Source organism: Oncorhynchus gorbuscha, linkage group LG07, assembly GCF_021184085.1.
Source record: "Oncorhynchus gorbuscha isolate QuinsamMale2020 ecotype Even-year linkage group LG07, OgorEven_v1.0, whole genome shotgun sequence".
Classification (NCBI taxonomy): domain Eukaryota; kingdom Metazoa; phylum Chordata; class Actinopteri; order Salmoniformes; family Salmonidae; genus Oncorhynchus; species Oncorhynchus gorbuscha.
In genome coordinates, this window is record NC_060179.1 from 42994081 (window position 1) to 43014640 (window position 20560).

At 47.6% G+C, this 20560-nt stretch overlaps 1 protein-coding gene across 1 annotated transcript in view; it reads right to left on the minus strand.

Moving 5' to 3' along the window:
• Positions 1 to 20560, minus strand: part of LOC124039887 (ETS translocation variant 4-like) — a 51787-nt gene that overhangs the window by 14367 nt on the left and 16860 nt on the right. Inside the window, exons 5-6 of the mRNA XM_046356406.1 lie at positions 13353 to 13482; positions 11251 to 11451 (exon numbers count right to left, since the gene is read on the minus strand). Coding sequence (XP_046212362.1) covers positions 11251 to 11451; positions 13353 to 13482 — 331 coding nt within the window. The remainder of the gene's footprint in view (positions 1 to 11250; positions 11452 to 13352; positions 13483 to 20560) is intronic.

The following is a 20560-nucleotide window of genomic DNA, read 5'->3' on the forward strand; positions in this document are numbered from 1 at the left end:
CACTCCTTACTGGCCGGGCTCGAGAATGGGGCACAGCTATCTGGGAGGCAAGGGCTGATTGCTCTAACAGATTCCAGAACTTTAAAGAGGAGATGATTCGGGTTTTTGACCGTTCAGTTTTTGGTGAGGAGGCTTCTAGGGCCCTGGCTTCCTTATGCCAAGGTGAACGGTCCATAACGGATTATTCCATTGAGTTTCGCACTCTTGCTGCCTCTAGTGAGTGGAACGAGCCGGCGCTGCTCGCTCGTTTTCTGGAGGGACTCCACGCAGTGGTTAAGGATGAGATTCTCTCCCGGGAGGTTCCTTCAGATGTGGACTCCTTGATTGCTCTCGCCATCCGCATAGAACGACGGGTAGATCTTCGTCACCGGGCTCGTGGAAGAGAGCTCGCATCAACGGTGTTTCCCTGCTCCGCATCGCAACCATCTCCCTCTGGCTTTGAGACTGAGCCCATGCAGCTGGGAGGGATTCGCATCTCGAATAAGGAGAGGGAACAGAGGATCACCAACCGCCTGTGCCTCTATTGCGGAGTTGCTGGACATTTTGTTATTTCATGTCCAGTAAGAGGCCAGAGCCCATCAGTAAGCGGAGGGCTACTGGTGAGCGCTACTACTCAGGTCCCTTCATCTAGATCTTGTACTACTATGTCGGTCCATCTACGCTGGACCGGTTCGGGTGCTACATGCAGTGCTTTGATTGACTCTGGGGCTGAGGGTTGTTTCATGGACGAAGCATGGGCTCGGAAACATAACATTCCTTTCAGACCGTTAGACAGGCCTACGCCCATGTTTGCCTTAGATGGTAGTCATCTTCCCAGTATCAAATTTGAGACACTACCTTTAACTCTCACAGTATCTGGTAACCACAGTGAGACTATATCTTTTTTGATTTTTCGTTCACCGTTTACACCTGTTGTTTTGGGTCACCCCTGGCTTGTATGTCATAATCCTTCTATTAATTGGTCTAGTAATTCTATCCTATCCTGGAACGTTTCTTGTCATGTGAAGTGTTTAATGTCTGCCATCCCTCCCATTTCTTCTGTCCCTACTTCTCAGGAGGAACCTGGCGATTTGACAGGAGTGCCGGAGGAATATCATGATCTGCGCACGGTCTTCAGTCGGTCCCGAGCCAACTCCCTTCCTCCTCACCGGTCGTATGATTGTAGTATTGATCTCCTTCCGGGGACCACTCCTCCTCGAGGTAGACTATACTCTCTGTCGGCTCCCGAACGTAAGGCACTCGAGGATTATTTGTCTGTGTCTCTTGACGCCGGTACCATAGTGCCTTCTTCCTCTCCGGCCGGGGCGGGGTTCTTTTTGTTAAGAAGAAGGACGGTACTCTGCGCCCCTGCGTGGATTATCGAGGGCTGAATGACATAACGGTTAAGAATCGTTATCCGCTTCCCCTTATGTCATCAGCCTTCGAGATTCTGCAGGGAGCCAGGTGCTTTACTAAGTTGGACCTTCGTAACGCTTACCATCTCGTGCGCATCAGAGAGGGGGACGAGTGGAAAACGGCGTTTAATACTCCGTTAGGGCATTTTGAGTACCGGGTTCTGCCGTTCGGTCTCGCCAATGCGCCAGCTGTTTTTCAGGCATTAGTTAATGATGTTCTGAGAGACATGCTGAACATTTTTGTTTTTGTCTATCTTGACGATATCCTGATTTTTTCTCCGTCACTCGAGATTCATGTTCAGCACGTTCGACGTGTTCTACAGCGCCTTTTAGAGAATTGTCTCTACGTAAAGGCTGAGAAGTGCTCTTTTCATGTCTCCTCCGTTACTTTTCTCGGTTCCGTTATTTCCGCTGAAGGCATTCAGATGGATTCCGCTAAGGTCCAAGCTGTCAGTGATTGGCCCGTTCCAAGGTCACGTGTCGAGTTGCAGCGCTTCTTAGGTTTCGCTAATTTCTATCGGCGTTTCATTCGTAATTTCGGTCAAGTTGCTGCCCCTCTCACAGCTCTTACTTCTGTCAAGACGTGTTTTAAGTGGTCCGGTTCCGCCCAGGGAGCTTTTGATCTTCTAAAAGAACGTTTTACGTCCGCTCCTATCCTCGTTACTCCTGACGTCACCAGACAATTCATTGTCGAGGTTGACGCTTCAGAGGAGGTAGGCGTGGGAGCCATTCTATCCCAGCGCTCCCAGTCTTAAGGTTCATCCTTGCGCTTATTTTCTCATCGCCTGTCGCCATCTGAGCGCAACTATGATGTGGGTAACCGTGAACTGCTCGCCATCCGCTTAGCCCTAGGCGAATGGCGACAGTGGTTGGAGGGGGCGACCGTTCCTTTTGTCGTTTGGACAGACCATAAGAACCTTGAGTACATCCGTTCTGCCAAACGACTTAATGCCCGTCAAGCTCGTTGGGCGTTGTTTTTCGCTCGTTTCGAGTTTGTGATTTCTTACCGTCCGGGTAGCAAGAACACCAAGCCTGATGCCTTATCCCGTCTGTTTAGTTCTTCTGTGGCTTCTACTGATCCCGAGGGGATTCTTCCTTATGGGCGTGTTGTCGGGTTAACAGTCTGGGGAATTGAAAGACAGGTTAAGCAAGCACTCACGCACACTGCGTCGCCGCGCGCTTGTCCTAGTAACCTCCTTTTCGTCCCTGTTTCCACTCGTCTGGCTGTTCTTCAGTGGGCTCACTCTGCCAAGTTAGCGGGTCATCCCGGTGTTCGAGGCACTCTTGCGTCTATTCGCCAGCGCTTTTGGTGGCCGACTCAGGAGCGTGACACGCGCCGTTTCGTGGCTGCCTGTTCGGACTGCGCGCAGACTAAGTCGGGTAACTCTCCTCCTGCCGGTCGTCTCAGACCGCTCCCCATTCCTTCTCGACCATGGTCTCACATTGCCTTAGACTTCATTACCGGTCTGCCTTTGTCTGCGGGGAAGACTGTGATTCTGACGGTTGTCGATAGGTTCTCTAAGGCGGCACATTTCATTCCCTCGCTAAACTTCCTTCCGCTAAGGAGACGGCACAAATCATTATTGAGAATGTATTCAGAATTCATGGCCTCCCGTTAGACGCCGTTTCAGACAGAGGTCCGCAATTCACGTCACAGTTTTGGAGGGAGTTCTGTCGTTTGATTGGTGCGTCCGTCAGTCTCTCTTCCGGGTTTCATCCCCAGTCTAACGGTCAAGCAGAGAGGGCCAATCAGACGATTGGTCGCATACTACGCAGCCTTTCTTTCAGGAACCCTGCGTCTTGGGCAGAACAGCTCCCCTGGGCAGAATACGCTCATTCGCTTCCTTCGTCTGCTACCGGGTTATCTCCGTTTCAGAGTAGTCTGGGTTACCAGCCTCCTCTGTTCTCATCCCAGCTTGCCGAGTCCAGCGTTCCCTCCGCTCAAGCGTTTGTCCAACGTTGTGAGCGCACCTGGAGGAGGGTGAGGTCTGCACTTTGCCGTTACAGGGCACAGACGGTGAGAGCCGCCAATAAACGCAGGATTAAGAGTCCAAGATATTGTTGCGGCCAGAGAGTGTGGCTTTCCACTCGCAACCTTCCTCTTACGACAGCTTCTCGTAAGTTGACTCCGCGGTTCATTGGTCCGTTCCGTGTCTCCCAGGTCGTCAATCCTGTCGCTGTGCGACTGCTTCTTCCGCGACATCTTCGTCGCGTCCATCCTGTCTTCCATGTCTCCTGTGTTAAGCCTTTTCTTCGCACCCCCGTTCGTCTTCCCTCCCCCCCCCTCCCGTCCTTGTCGAGAGCGCACCTATTTACAAGGTACATAAGATTATGGACATGCGTTCTCGGGGACGGGGTCACCAATACCTAGTGGATTGGGAGGGTTACGGTCCTGAGGAGAGGAGTTGGGTTCCGTCTCGGGACGTGCTGGACCGTTCGCTCATCGATGATTTCCTCCGTTGCCGCCAGGATTCCTCCTCGAGTGCGCCAGGAGGCGCTCGGTGAGTGGGGGGGTACTGTCATGTTTGTCATTCATTGTCATGTCTTGTCCCTGTGCTCCCCATGCTATTCGTTTCCCTCTGCTGGTCTTGTTTGGTTCTATCCTTCTCTCTCCCCCTCCCTCTCTCACTCTCTCGCTCTCTCTTCTCTCTGTCGTTCCGTTCCTGCTCCCAGCTGTTCCTATTCCCCTAATCATCATTTAGTCTTTCCACACCTGTTCCCGATCCTTTCCCCTGATTAGACTCCCTATTTATTCCTTTGTGATCCGTTCCTGTTCCGTCGGTTCCTTGTTTTGTATTCCATGCTGTAATTGCGTTTCGCCCTGTCCTGTCGTGTTTTTTGCCGTGATTGTGTATCACCCTGTCCTGTCGTGTTTTGTGCCTTCTTCAGACGCTGCGTGTGAGCAGGTGTCTCAGTTGACTACGGCCTGCGCCTACCCGAAGCGACCTGCAGTCTGTGGCCGCTTCTCCAGTTGTTTTCCCCTCTACTATCTAGAGGATTTCAGTTATTCGGTTTTGAGCATTAATAAACTCTGTTTCTGTTAAGTCGCGTTTGGGTCCTCCTTCACCTGCATAACATGTTGTCCTGACACCACACTGCCAGGTCTCTGACATCCTCCCTATAGGCTGTCTCATCGCTGTCGGTAATCAGGCTACCACTGTTGTGTCATCAGCAAACTTAATGATAGTGTTGGAGTTGTGTTTGGCGACGCAGTCGTGGGTGAACAGGGAGTACAGCAGGGGACTATTCACACACCCCTGAGGGGCACCAGTGTTGAGGATTAGTGTGGCAGATGTGTTGTTGCCTACCCTTACCACCTGGGGGTGGCCCGTCAGGGAGTCCTGAATCCAGTTGCAGAGGAAGGTGTTTAGTCCCAGGGTCCTTAGCTTAGTGATGAGTTTGTGGGCACTAAGCTAAGGGGTTTGTGTTGAACGCTGAGCTGTTCCTTTTTTCCAGGTGGGAAAGGCCAGTGTGGAGTGCGATTGAGATTGCGTCATCTGTGGATCTGTTAGGGAGGTATGCAAATTGGAGTGGGTCTAGTGTATCTGGGATAATGCTGTTGATGTGAGCCATGATGTGAGTGCTTCAGGACGGTAATCATTTAGGCAGGTTACCTTCGCTACCTTGGGCACAGGGACTATGGTGGTCTGCTTGAAACATGTTGGTATTACAGACTCGGTCAGGGAGAGGTTGAAAATGGCAGTGAAGACACTTGCCAGTTGGTCCATGCATACTTGGTAATCCATCTGGCCCCGCGGTTTTGTGAATGTTGACCTGTTTATTAAAGGTATTACTCACATCGGCTACCGAGAGCGTTATCACACAGTCGTCCGGAACAGCTGGTGCTCTCATGCATACTTGAGTGTTTGCTTGCATTGAAGCGAGCATAAAATGTATTTAACTCATCTGGTAGGCTCGCGTCACTGGCAGCTCACGGCTGGGTTTCCCTTTGTAGTCTGCAAAAGTTTTCAAGCACTGCCACATCCGACAAGCGTCAGAGCCGGTGTAGTATGATTCAATCTTAATCCTGTATTGACGCTTTGCCTGTTTGACGGTTTGTCTGAGGGCGTAGCGGGATTTCTTATAAGCGTCTGGATTAGTGTCCTGCTCCTTGAAATCGGCTGCTCTAGCCTTTAGCTCGATGCGGATGTTGCCTGTAATCCATGGCTTCTGGTTGGGATATGTACGTATGGTCACTGTGGGGACGAGGTTGTCATTGCACTTATTGATGCACTGTCATGCAGGTGAAAGAGGACCCAAAAGCGACTTAACAGAAACAGAGTTTATTCAAGTCCAAACAGAAAACGACAAATCCTGAATCCTTAACAGGAAATGTCCAAACAGGGAATAACAGAAATCCTCTAGTCTGTAGAGGGGAATAACAGGAGAAGCGGCCACAGACTGCAGGTCGCTTCGGGTAGGCGCAGGCCGTAGCTGACAGAGACACCTGCTCACACGCAGCATCTGATGAAGGCAAAAACACGACAGGACAGGGCGATACACAATCACAGCACGGTGAATTCTAAACAAGGAACCGACAGGACAGGGACGGAACACAAAGGAAGAAATAGGGACTCTAATCAGGGGAAAGGATCGGGAACAGGTGTGGGAAGACTAAATGATGATTAGGGGAATAGGAACAGCTGGGAGCAGGAACGGAACGATAGAGAGAAGAGAGAGCGAGAGAGTGAGAGAGGGAGGGGGAGAGAGAGGGATAGAAAGAGGGAAAGAACCTAATAAGACCAGCAGAGGGAAACGAATAGAATGGGGAGCACAGGGACAAGACATGATAATAAATGACAAACATGACAGTACCCCCCACTCACCGAGCGCCTCCTGGCGCACTCGAGGAGGAATCCTGGCGGCAACGGAGGAAATCATCGATGAGTGAACGGTCCAGCACGTCCCGAGACGGAACCCAACTCCTCTCCTCAGGACCGTAACCCTCCCAATCCACTAAGTATTGGTGACCCCGTCCCCGAGAACGCATGTCCATGATCTTATGTACCTTGTAAATAGGTGCGCTCTCGACAAGGACGGGAGGGGGAGAGGGAAGACGAACGGGGTGCGAAGAAAGGGCTTAACACAGGAGACATGGAAGACAGGATGGACGCGACGAAGATGTCGCGGAAGAAGCAGTCGCACAGCGACAGGATTGACGACCTGGGAGACACGGAACGGACCAATGAACCGCGGAGTCAACTTACGAGAAGCTGTCGTAAGAGGAAGGTTGCGAGTGGAAAGCCACACTCTCTGGCCGCAACAATACCTTGGACTCTTAATCCTGCGTTTATTGGCGGCTCTCACCGTCTGTGCCCTGTAACGGCAAAGTGCAGACCTCACCCTCCTCCAGGTGCGCTCACAACGTTGGACAAACGCTTGAGCGGAGGGAACGCTGGACTCGGCAAGCTGGGATGAGAACAGAGGAGGCTGGTAACCCAGACTACTCTGAAACGGAGATAACCCGGTAGCAGACGAAGGAAGCGAATTGTGAGCGTATTCTGCCCAGGGGAGCTGTTCTGCCCAAGACGCAGGGTTTCTGAAAGAAAGGCTGCGTAGTATGCGACCAATCGTCTGATTGGCCCTCTCTGCTTGACTGTTAGACTGGGGATGAAACCCGGAAGAGAGACTGACGGACGCACCAATCAAACGACAGAACTCCCTCCAAAACTGTGACGTCAATTGCGGGCCTCTGTCTGAAACGGCGTCTAACGGGAGGCCATGAATTCTGAATACATTCTCAATAATGATTTGTGCCGTCTCCTTAGCGGAAGGAAGTTTAGCGAGGGGAATGAAATGTGCCGCCTTAGAGAACCTATCGACAACCGTAAGAATCACAGTCTTCCCCGCAGACAAAGGCAGACCGGTAATGAAGTCTAAGGCGATGTGAGACCATGGTCGAGAAGGAATGGGGAGCGGTCTGAGACGACCGGCAGGAGGAGAGTTACCCGACTTAGTCTGCGCGCAGTCCGAACAAGCAGCCACGAAACGGCGCGTGTCACGCTCCTGAGTCGGCCACCAAAAGCGCTGGCGAATAGACGCAAGAGTGCCTCGAACACCGGGATGACCAGCTAACTTGGCAGAGTGAGCCCACTGAAGAACAGCCAGACGAGTGGAAACAGGAACGAAAAGGAGGTTACTAGGACAAGCGCGCGGCGACGCAGTGTGCGTGAGTGCTTGCTTAACCTGTCTTTCAATTCCCCAGACTGTTAACCCGACAACACGCCCATAAGGAAGAATCCCCTCGGGATCAGTAGAAGCCACAGAAGAACTAAACAGACGGGATAAGGCATCAGGCTTGGTGTTCCTGCTACCCGGACGGTAAGAAATCACAAACTCGAAACGAGCGAAAAACAACGCCCAACGAGCTTGACGGGCATTAAGTCGTTTGGCAGAACGGATGTACTCAAGGTTCTTATGGTCTGTCCAAACGACAAAAGGAACGGTCGCCCCCTCCAACCACTGTCGCCATTCGCCTAGGGCTAAGCGGATGGCGAGCAGTTCACGGTTACCCACATCATAGTTGCGCTCAGATGGCGACAGGCGATGAGAAAAATAAGCGCAAGGATGAACCTTATCGTCAGACTGGAAGCGCTGGGATAGAATGGCTCCCACGCCTACCTCTGAAGCGTCAACCTCGACAATGAATTGTCTAGTGACGTCAGGAGTAACGAGGATAGGAGCGGACGTAAAACGTTCTTTTAGAAGATCAAAAGCTCCCTGGGCGGAACCGGACCACTTAAAACACGTCTTGACAGAAGTAAGAGCTGTGAGAGGGGCAGCAACTTGACCGAAATTACGAATGAAACGCCGATAGAAATTAGCGAAACCTAAAAAGCGCTGCAACTCGACACGTGACCTTGGAACGGGCCAATCACTGACAGCTTGGACCTTAGCGGAATCCATCTGAATGCCTTCAGCGGAAATAACGGAACCGAGAAAAGTAACGGAGGAGACATGAAAAGAGCACTTCTCAGCCTTTACGTAGAGACAATTCTCTAAAAGGCGCTGTAGAACACGTCGAACGTGCTGAACATGAATCTCGAGTGACGGAGAAAAAATCAGGATATCGTCAAGATAGACAAAAACAAAGATGTTCAGCATGTCTCTCAGAACATCATTAACTAATGCCTGAAAAACAGCTGGCGCATTGGCGAGACCGAACGGCAGAACCCGGTACTCAAAATGCCCTAACGGAGTGTTAAACGCCGTTTTCCACTCGTCCCCCTCTCTGATGCGCACGAGATGGTAAGCGTTACGAAGGTCCAACTTAGTAAAGCACCTGGCTCCCTGCAGAATCTCGAAGGCTGATGACATAAGGGGAAGCGGATAACGATTCTTAACCGTTATGTCATTCAGCCCTCGATAATCCACGCAGGGCGCAGAGTACCGTCCTTCTTCTTAACAAAAAGAACCCCGCCCCGGCCGGAGAGGAAGAAGGCACTATGGTACCGGCGTCAAGAGACACAGACAAATAATCCTCGAGAGCCTTACGTTCGGGAGCCGACAGAGAGTATAGTCTACCTCGAGGAGGAGTGGTCCCCGGAAGGAGATCAATACTACAATCATACGACCGGTGAGGAGGAAGGGAGTTGGCTCGGGACCGACTGAAGACCGTGCGCAGATCATGATATTCCTCCGGCACTCCTGTCAAATCGCCAGGTTCCTCCTGAGAAGTAGGGACAGAAGAAACGGGAGGGATGGCAGACATTAAACACTTCACATGACAAGAAACGTTCCAGGATAGGATAGAATTACTAGACCAATTAATAGAAGGATTATGACATACTAGCCAGGGATGACCCAAAACAACAGGTGTAAACGGTGAACGGAAAATCAAAAAAGAAATAGTCTCACTGTGGTTACCAGATACTGTGAGGGTTAAAGGTAGTGTCTCAAATCTGATACTGGGAAGATGACTACCATCTAAGGCGAACATGGGCGTAGGCTTCTCTAACTCTCTGAAAGGAATGTCATGTTTCCTAAACCCATGCTTCGTCCATGAAACAACCCTCAGCCCCAGAGTCTATCAAGGCACTACATGTAGCACCCGAACCGGTCCAGCGTAGATGGACCGACAAAGTAGTACAGGACTTTGATGGAGAGACTTGAGTAGTTGCGCTCACCTGTAGCCCTCCGCTTACAGATGAGCTCTGGCTTTTACTGGACATGAATTAACAAAATGTCCAGCTACTCCGCAATAGAGGCACAGGCGGTTGGTGATCCTCCGTTCCCTCTCCTTAGTCGAGATGCGAATCCCTCCCAGCTGCATGGGCTCAGTCTCAAAGCCAGAGGAGGGAGATGGTTGCGATGCGGAGCAGGGAAACACCGTTGATGCGAGCTCTCTTCCACGAGCCCGGTGACGAAGATCTACCCGTCGTTCTATGCGGATGGCGAGAGCAATCAAAGAGTCCACATCTGAAGGAACCTCCCGGGAGAGAATCTCATCCTTAACCACTGCGTGGAGTCCCTCCAGAAAACGAGCGAGCAGCGCCGGCTCGTTCCACTCACTAGAGGCAGCAAGAGTGCGAAACTCAATAGAATAATCCGTTATGGACCGTTCACCTTGGCATAAGGAAGCCAGGGCCCTAGAAGCCTCCCCACCAAAAACTGAACGGTCAAAAACCCGAATCATCTCCTCTTTAAAGTTCTGGAACTTGTTAGAGCAATCAGCCCTTGCCTCCCAGATAGCTGTGCCCCATTCTCGAGCCCGGCCAGTAAGGAGTGAAATGACGTAAGCAACCCGAGCTCTCTCTCTAGAGTATGTGTTGGGTTGGAGAGAGAACACAATCTCACACTGCGTGAGAAAGGAGCGGCACTCAGTGGGCTGCCCGGAGTAGCAAGGTGGGTTATTAACCCTAGGTTCTGGAGGCTCGGCAGGCCAGGAAGTAACAGGTGGCACGAGACGTAGACTCTGGAACTGTCCAGAGAGGTCGGAAACCTGAGCGGCCAGGTTCTCCACGGCATGGCGAGCAGCAGACAATTCCTGCTCGTGTCTGCCGAGCATGGCTCCTTGGATCTCGACGGCAGTGTAACGAGCGTCTGAAGTCGCTGGGTCCATTCCTTGGTCGGTTCCTTCTGTCATGCAGGTGAAAGAGGACCCAAAAGCGACTTAACAGAAACAGAGTTTATTCAAGTCCAAACAGAAAACGACAAATCCTGAATCCTTAACAGGAAATGTCCAAACAGGGAATAACAGAAATCCTCTAGTCTGTAGAGGGGAATAACAGGAGAAGCGGCCACAGACTGCAGGTCGCTTCGGGTAGGCGCAGGCCGTAGCTGACAGAGACACCTGCTCACACGCAGCATCTGATGAAGGCAAAAACACGACAGGACAGGGCGATACACAATCACAGCACGGTGAATTCTAAACAAGGAACCGACAGGACAGGGACGGAACACAAAGGAAGAAATAGGGACTCTAATCAGGGGAAAGGATCGGGAACAGGTGTGGGAAGACTAAATGATGATTAGGGGAATAGGAACAGCTGGGAGCAGGAACGGAACGATAGAGAGAAGAGAGAGCGAGAGAGTGAGAGAGGGAGGGGGAGAGAGAGGGATAGAAAGAGGGAAAGAACCTAATAAGACCAGCAGAGGGAAACGAATAGAATGGGGAGCACAGGGACAAGACATGATAATAAATGACAAACATGACATGCACTTATTGATGAAGCCGATGACTGAGGTGGTATTCTCCTCAATGCCATTGGATGATGGTAGCTAGCAAAACAGTCTTGTAGCGTAGCATCCGTGTCAAAAGCACATTATTACCCACCAAAGCACATTGTCACCCACCAAAGGCATGCACTTTTTTGGCACAAGTTTAAGTATTTCATACAGTACAGGGGGGGAATACCTGGTGTTCATGGCGTAGTTGTTGTGGCTGGGCAGTGGCTGGGAGGCAGCAGGGTGGTTCATGTTGTAGGCCATGTTGTCAGGCCTTCCACCAGCGCCTCCGACTTGCTTGGGGGAGTAATGGTGCTGCATGGGGGACATGGGTGTCCCTTGGGTGCAGGAGCTCTTATTTGGTCCTGGAGCCCTCTTCTGCTCGTAGGCACTGGAAAAAACACACACAAACATGGTTTATGAATCCCAATGTGGTTTATGAGCACTACCATGGCATCAGTAGTAGGCCCTAGCAATAATAATACAGGTCATTAAGCCAAACTGGGCTTATGGAGGATGGCTGTTTTGTAGATACTGACGTTGTGGTCAATAGCTTGTGGTCTAGTCACTCTCTTTGCCGCACTGACTTATGCCTGATAATTGACTGAAATTGGATGACTAGTGACTTGCTATGGACCGTCTAACTCTAAAATGTTTGTAAACGGGCCATAATTAGTCTTGCCACTGTAGAGTACACAGCTATGTGAACCCTTTGGATTTTTGCATAAATTGGTCATCAAATTTGATCTGATCTTCATCTAAGTCACAACAATAGACACACATAGTGTGCTTAAACTAATAACACACACATCATTGTATTTTTCTTGTCTATATTGAGTACATAATTTAAACATTTACAGTGCAGGGTGGGAAAAGTATGTGAACCCTTGGATTTAATAACTGGTTGACCCTCCTTTGGCAGCAATAAACTCAACCAAACGTTTTCTGTAGTTGCGGATCAGACCTGTACAGCAATCAGGAGGAATTTTGGACCATTCATCTTTACAAAACTGTTTCAGTTCAGCAATATTCTTAGGATGTCTCGTGTGAACCACTCTCGAGGTCATGCCACAGCATTTTAAATCAGGTTGCGGTTAGGACTCTGACTGGGCCACTCCAGAAGGCATATTTTCTTCTGTTGAAGCCATTCTGTTGTTGATTTACTTCTGTGTTTTGAGGCAGTGTCCTGTTGCATCACCCAACTTCTGTTGAGCTTCAATTGACAGACAGATAGCCTTACATTCACCTGCAAAATGTCTTGATACATTTAGAAATGCATTTTTCTGTCGATGATAGCAAGCTGTCCAGGCCGTGCAGCCCTAAACCATAATACTCCCTCCACCATACTTTACAGTTGGGATAAGGTTTTGATGTTGGTGTGCTGTGCCTTTTTTTCTCCACACATAGTGTTGTGTGTTTCTTCCTTCCAAACTACTCAACTGTAGTTTCATCTGTCCACAGAATATGTTGCCAGTAGCGCTGTGGAACATCCAGGTGCTCTTTTGCGAACTTCAGACGTGCAGCAATAGTTTTTTTGGACAGCTGTGGCTTCTTCCGTGGTGTTCTCCTATGAACACCATTCTTATTTAGTGTTTTATGTATCTTAGACTCATCAACAGAGATGTTAGCATGTTCCAGAGATTTCTGTAACTCCTTTTAGCTGACACTCTAGGATTCTACTTAACCTCATTGAGAATTCTGCTCTGTGCTCTTGAAACCACTCCTACGGAGAGTAGCAACAGCGCTGAACTTTCTCCATTTATAGACAATTTGTCTTACCGTAGACTGATGAACATCAAGTCTTCTAGAGATACTTTTGTAACACTTTACAGCTTTATGCAAGTCAACAATTCTTCATCTTAGGTCTTCTGAGTTCTCTTTTGTTCGAGGCATGGTTCACATCAGGCAATGCTTCTTTTGAATAGCAAACTCAAAAGTTGTGAGTGTTTTTTATAGGGCAGGGCAGCTCTAATCAACATCTCCAATCTCGTCTTATTGATTGGACTCCAAGTTAGCTGACTCCTGACTACAATTAGCTTTTGTAAAGGTCATTAGCCTAGGGATTAACATACTTTTCCCAACCTACACTGTGAATGTTTAAATGATGTATTCAATAATAGACAAGAAAAATATAATAATGTGTGTGTTATTAGATTATGCACACTGTGTATGTCTGTTGTTGTGACTTGGATGAAGATCAGATCAAATTTTATGACGAATTTATGCAGAAATCCAGGTCATTCCAAAGGGTTCACATACTTTTTCTTGCCACCGTTGTGCTGACATGGGTACCTGGCATAAGGGCACTGCTCTCCATTGGGGTAGGTGAAGGTCTGCTTGTGGCTACAGGATTGGCTGGGGTCGGAACCTGGGCTCTGTGGCTCCTTCTTGATGGTGACTGGCGGGCTGTGGAATGCCACTGCTGTAGAAGAAACAGAGACCCGAAAAGGAGGTTGGCATACATGGATCATTTTCTTTTCCCCTCTGTGGTGTTGTCAAGCTCAAAGGCTAAGCAAATACTTCTGATCCACACAGGAATCTCTAATACGACCCAGAACACTCAAGTGACAGTCAATTGAAAACAAGGGATGCAGACAGACACATCTAAACACACGTATAACATGTGCGTACACACATTCCCGCAGTTCATTTGGAAGCCGTTGGTGTCCTCGCCCACTTTCTGTCCTCTCCTCCAGACACAACACCAGCCATAACATCCTATGTACCAACACAAAGTCAGGCCAAACCTAAACAACGACACTGGCCAAGACACTGTCTTTAGATGAGCAAAAGGCAATGTAACACTTTGGTCAGCATGATGTTTGACTGAGACATAATACATTCTTCATTTCCTTGGCAGACAATGTTATATCATTTTTGGTATTTCAGTTAAGAACGTTCTTTTCCAAAGGGAAATGGCTAGATACAAATGTTTTGTCTTGGTTTAGTTCTTCGTTTGCAAACGTTCAGAGCTGTTTATTAGACGCTTCTTTTCTGCATAGTCTATATTTCTTTTCGTGTCCAATCCAAACTCCACCTAAGACGTCTACTGTCTATCAAGCTCCTCTCTTGGTGAGGACCTTTGTCTAAAAGGCCACACAAATCACCAAAAGTGGGGCTTCAAACTGTGCCGAGAATGTGTTTATTATGTGAGGGGAGGTTTTCACCCACTGTACAGCACAGGATGTTTTTCTGGCCCTGAGAGGGTAAACAGCAGCAGCTGTGCACTTCCAGCTGGTGTGTGTGTGTGTGTGTGTGTGTGTGTGTGTGTGTGTGTGTGTGTGTGTGTGTGTGTGTGTGTGTGTGTGTGTGTGTGTGTGTGTGTGTGTGTGTGTGTGTGTGTGTGTGTGTGTGTGTGTGTGTGTGTGTGTGTGTGTGTGTGTGTGCGCGCACTGTGTGTGACTGCAGTGGGTGTGGTGCTGACAGAACAGGCCCCGCTGAAACCCGAGACCAGGTAATTACGTACTGTCTGTATCCCATTCACAAAAAGGGAGGAGAAAAATGCAGCGACTGACTGTAAAAGGCTGCGAAAGGAACTTCTACAGCTATTCAAAGAGAGCAACACAGTAGAATAGAAGGCTAGAGAGGAATGGAGAGAGGCCAAAAGAAAGAGACAATCGGGGAGAAATGTAGACAGAATGAAAGAGACTGAGAAAGAGAGAGAGAAAGCGACACACAGAAAGGCAGGCAAGGCAGACAGACAGACAGACAAAAAGCCAGGCAGGCAGACAGACAGAAAGAAAGACAAAAAGACAGGCAGGCAGACAGACAGAAAGAAAGATAAAAAGACGGAGGCAGACAGACAGAAAGAAAGACAAAAAGACAGGCAGACAGACAGACAGAAAGAAAGACAAAAAGACCGGCAGGCAGACAGACAGAAAGACAGGCAGACAGCTTGTAGAACAGAGGAAATCCTATTATTTTAGTCTCCCCTCCTTGACAAACCCGGGCAGGTGAGGAAGTGTTGGCTTTAGAGTGCGATCAGAAAGGATTAGAAAGTATTTACCCAGATTTCCCACACAGACACATTAAGATTGCAGCACTCCAAATCCCTCTGCTCTCTTCACTTCTCTTAATACCCAGGGCGGCACATGACTGACTGACTTTCGAATACGTCTATGAGAGTGTGGGATGTGTTTGCCTCACATATTGACCCTCTCACTTTGTGCCACACTTATGAATGGCAAACAATCCATGGTGTGTAGTGTGTACTGTAAACAAGTCCAGCCACAATGCAGCCCAAGTGGAGCAGCTAATATGATTGGCAGACATATTGCCTTTTGATGTGGCCGCACTTCTGAGGACAGCCTCAGAACATGTTTAATTTCAGAACCTGCATACTTCTCTGAACAGCATTGAGCCAAGAGCATGGGTCACTGTTTGAGAATGAAGCACAGCACTGTTCAATAGTGAATTGGTGGAGATTTGTCTGTCAGGATCTACAATATTAATTACTCTTGTAAATGAGCACGGGATGGCTGTGAGTGTGTGTGATTGCTGCTGTTGTTGTCTGGCACGCTTCCTCAATTAGCAGAAGTTGGCTGACTTCCCCGTTAACGAAGCCCTAATGGATCAAATGATTTATCAAGCCCAGGATCAAAGGATGGGAGACATTGGATTAGTTTCCATCCCTTGATGCCTATAGAAATATCCCAAAATTTGAGCATATGAATGGTTTCAGTTGTATTTGATATCTTCTCTGGCCTGGCACCGCAATGGTGGCACCAGCTTCCCCCTGAAGCTAGGACAGCAGAGTCCCTGCCCAAAACTTCTGAAACTCGACCTCTCCAAAGAGTATCTTAAATGAATGACACGACAGAAAAATTATGGTTTATTTCAAATAGAAAAAGGTTGATTCCTAAAATGTGCGGTTTGAAAACGGTTTAAACAAATGATGGTTTTACAAATCTTGGAAAAAACTTACATTATAGAGGTTAATCCAGTTCAAATTATATCAAATTTTCCGCCAAAGTTTATAAAGTAGTGGCAGTCATATAAACAGTTTGGACAGCATTGCCCTTCCCTGCTGGTTTCATTTTGGGACATTTGACCCCAGTTTACAGGCTCCGGTTTCTCTCTCTACAGCCCTGTTAGTAGTTGCATCACTTTTTCTCCAAGATCCTCATATTTTACTTCAAGGAGTTTTTTTCTAAGGAGGTGTGGTGAACTTAAATATAATGTACCGTATAATGGCCTAGAGAAGTGTTCAGTTAAAGCAGAGAGGGGATGCATGTGTCCTCTCTTAATATTTGGAATGGGTGTTGGGGGGGGCTATTATGTGAACACATCCTAATATCTCAACATCATTCGGTAGGGGGTCGGTAACCCTTAGAGACGTTCACTGCTGATGCGCTTGTCTTATTCTCTCCACTAAATAAACGGAGCCGGGCTACAGGGCATGTGGATGTGGAAAGGGTTCTTCTTGTGGTGAAAGTTAAACGTTTTTTCATCTTGTGTTTCCTCCTCTTTCTGATTAGTTTTTTTTCCTTTCCAACCTTTCGATTTATGCTTTCTCTTCGTGTCTCACCGTTCACTCTCATTCTGACTACCCCTGTAGGTTGGGGTGGGGGGTGGAGGGAGGAGCAGGAGGACTTTACATATGTAAATGGTGAAAGCCTTGGGGGAGGATGCAGGGTGAAAGGTGATGGTCATGGTTGAGTGCTTCAGGAAGTGGCAGGATTATTATGGAAGGGGGGCACTATTCAGTCAACACCCACCACAAACAAAATGTCAGGACCGAAGACCTCCAACCCCTTCAACACTCCACCACACCCCCTCCCCGCCCTCACAAAAGGGTGCTCAGCTGGAACACATGGGGGTACTAATAGGAACTTCTCAGGACTGAGGAGCCGCCCGAAGCTCGTCTGAAATGGGACATAGCTCTGAGGCTTAAGACAGGAAGTGCTAAAGAAATACCTAGTCATAGCCATGCTACTACATTGTGTAACGCAAAGAGGAATTCAGGGTTCAGAGTGTTGCATCATCAAGAGACTTCAAGTTGAAAACGTAAAGTATCAAGAAAGAATAAAAGAAATAGGGTATCTATCTCGTCTCACTATCCTCTTGTGATCTTCAGTTTGTTCAGGATTCCAATCATAGCTTGGTAGCTAATGGCAATGATCAAACAAGTGGCAGCCAGGATTGAATGCCAGGTAGGAAACTCCCCTCCCCTGTAAACTTCTTAGTTTATTTTATACAGAGCATTTCCTACCATTAAAGGTTCTCCTCTAGGGGAATTTAAACCTGAAGTGAGAGAGGATCTGGAGAACTTTACATTGGGGTGTTTATCTCTAGGATGGGAAGTCTCTGGAAGTCTGCAGGCCGTGACAGCTTCTGTACCCGCCAGCCAGCCAGTGAGCTTCCCAGTGATTCTGGTTCAGGGCCGATTCCAGGCACAAGCGACATAAGTGGTCACTTAGGTCCCCAGGCGGCTAGGGCCCCCCCCCAAAACTCAACTTACTGTTGAGAGTTAGAATAGTAGAATACACAAGTTCGACATTTGGTTGTGCACCAGTAGTCAGCAACGCCAGTCACTGGAAGTCACTCAATTAGCCATTTTAGCTAACAATTTTTAGATTGGTAAATTAGTCTAGCCAGCTATCTAAACTTGCTGCAATCATGGCTGAATATCGACTGGTCACATGCCCAGGGGCCCTGACGTCTAGGGAGCCACTATTGATTTGGTAGGTCCCTCTCACCTAAATATAATTAACATGGTATAAGTCATGGTAAAATGTGTAGAATTGCAGGAAATTACTTTAAAAACATTTGTATTTTCACCATCAAGAGGGGGGGGCACTAAAATGTTTGGCCCACGATGTGGGGGAGGGGGGCAATGTCAAATAGGGTGAATAGTATTGCAAACTACTGCCATAGGTAAACCATGAGAATGATTGTAGGTGTATTTCAACTGTCACAGGACTTTTCCTTGAATCTTAATGATATGGCATTTCTTGCATTAGTGCATGACTCTTTCTAAAAAGCCAGAGAGAGAGAGAGAGAGAGACCTGGTCCCCCACTGGCCAATTGATCCCAACGATGACAGATCAATAAAAACAACAAGGATTATAATATCACAATGGCTCTAAAGGTTTTGAAAGGAACTAAATGGATTTCTGAGATATGTTATATAGCATTCTTCTCTCTGACTTTGTGGACTGGCTCAACAATAGTTTTATATGTTATGATGGCAAAGGTCAAAATATATCAACATATGCTGCTTCACCTACACCTAATTCTGGCACCTTTTTTGTTGAAGTGATTCTTACTTTCAACTGGGCTTGTTGCCACTGCTGTAACTTTCAACCCTATCAAGTACAGAATAATGGCACTCAATTTCACTCACTGTAAACATTTAGGTGAAATTTAACATTAACTGACATTTTAATTCCAAGTATGTTGGCCCACACATTGAAAGTACTGTGTGTATAATGTATACTGAACAAAAATATAATCGCAACATGCAACAATTTCAAAGATTTGGCTGAGATACAGTTTACATAAGTAAATCAGTCAATTGAAACACATTCATTAGGCCCTAATCTATGGATTGCATTTGACTGGGAATCTAGATAAACATCTATTGGTCACAGATACATAAAAATAGGGTCGTGGGTCAGAAAACCAGTCATATCTTGTGTGACTACCATTTGTTTCATTCAGGGCAACACATTTATTTCCCATAGAGTTGATCAGGCTGTTGATTGTGGCCTTGTGGATTGTTGTCCCACTCCTCTTCAATAGCTGTGTGAAGTTGGTGGAACATACTGTTGTACACATCAATCCAGAGCATCCTAAACATGCTCAATAGGTCTGGTGAGTATGCAGGCCATGGAAGAACTTGGACATTTTCAGCTTCCAGGAATTGTGTCCAGATCCTTGCAACATGGGGCTGTGCATTATCAAGCTGAAACATGTAGTGATGCCAGAGGATGAATGGCACGACAATGGGCCTCAGTATCTCGTCACGGTATCTCTAAGCATTCAAATTGCCATCGATAAGATGCAATTGTGTTCATTTTCCGTAGCTTATGCCTGCCTATACTATGACCCCACCGCCACCATGGTGGGGCACTCTGTTCACAAAGCTGACATCACCAAACCTCTCACCCACACAATGCCATACACGTTGTCTGCGGTTGTGAGACCTGTTGGACGTACTGACAAATTCAGTAAAACGACATTGGAAGCGGCTTATGTTAGAGAAATCAACATTCAGTTTTCTGGCAACAGCTCTGGTGGACATTCCTGCGGTCAGCATGCCAATTGCACTCTCCCTCAAAACTTGAAACATCTGTGTCATTGTGTTGTGTGACAAAACTGCACATTTCAGATTGGCCTGTTATTGTCCCCAGAACAAGGTGCATCTGTGTAATGATCATGTTGTTTAATCAGCTTCTTGATATGCCACACCTGTCAGGTGGATGGATTATCTTGGCAAAGGAGAAATGCTCACTAACAGGGATGTAAACAAATTTCTGCCCAACATTTGAGAGAAATGAGCTTTTTGTGCGTATGGAACATTTCTGGGATCTTTTATTTCAGCTCATGAAACATGGGACCAACACTTTACATGTTTAGTTTATATTTTTGTTCAGTGGAAAATCCAGTGGGCAAACTGACAACTCGGCATCTTTAAAAGCCAAAGCTTGGTCCATTTAACCATTAGTTTCTCCTATCTGATTTACGGGTCCCCCATTCTGATCAGATATTGTTTTTACGACTTGACTTCCTTGAATATTTAAAGGATTGTTGTCAGATACCTGCCAAATGAGCCTGACACGATAGATAGACAGTACTGAAGTATCAACAGGAAGCAATTGGAAGGTAAAGCGAAGTGGCAGGTCCCTTTATCTCCCTTGGCTTTGTTTGCTTCAAAACCGATTAACTATGTGAGAGATATCAAGACTCTTTTAGAGAAACGGAAGTGTTCGATGTATTTTTGGTTTCATATTATTGGGTGTAGCTTGATGTTGTTTTGGGTAAGAGGATGTGGCGGACTTGAACGAAACCCAGTTCATGTGACCAGAGTATGGAGTTCAGTCATCCAAGTTTCACTTCTTACTTCTCGATCATTTTAACACTTTGTCAGGTTGCCTTTTTTTGACCGTGGAAATTCCTTTTTCATATCCCGTGTGCTTAATATTTGAAATGAAATGATGTCACCCACCAATGACTGTAGCATACTCTACATATCCTTAGGACAATATGACTGTAGGACCTGCATGAGAAACCGGAACAGTTCAGGAGTAGCTAGTGAAGAGACGGTACCGTGAATCAGAATGTGTGTGTGCATGTGACTGTCATGTCCATCCTGTGGTCAAGACAAGGATGAGTGGACACAGGATTTAGAAAAAGGCAGCTCTTCCACCAGAATGATCCCTTAACCTACTTCGCCTCTTCTCGATGAATGAACCTAATAGCGATTAGCACTGACAACAGGACGTGTTGTGGATAAGAGCGTGGTACATAACAACATGTACAGTGGTACAGAATCAAAG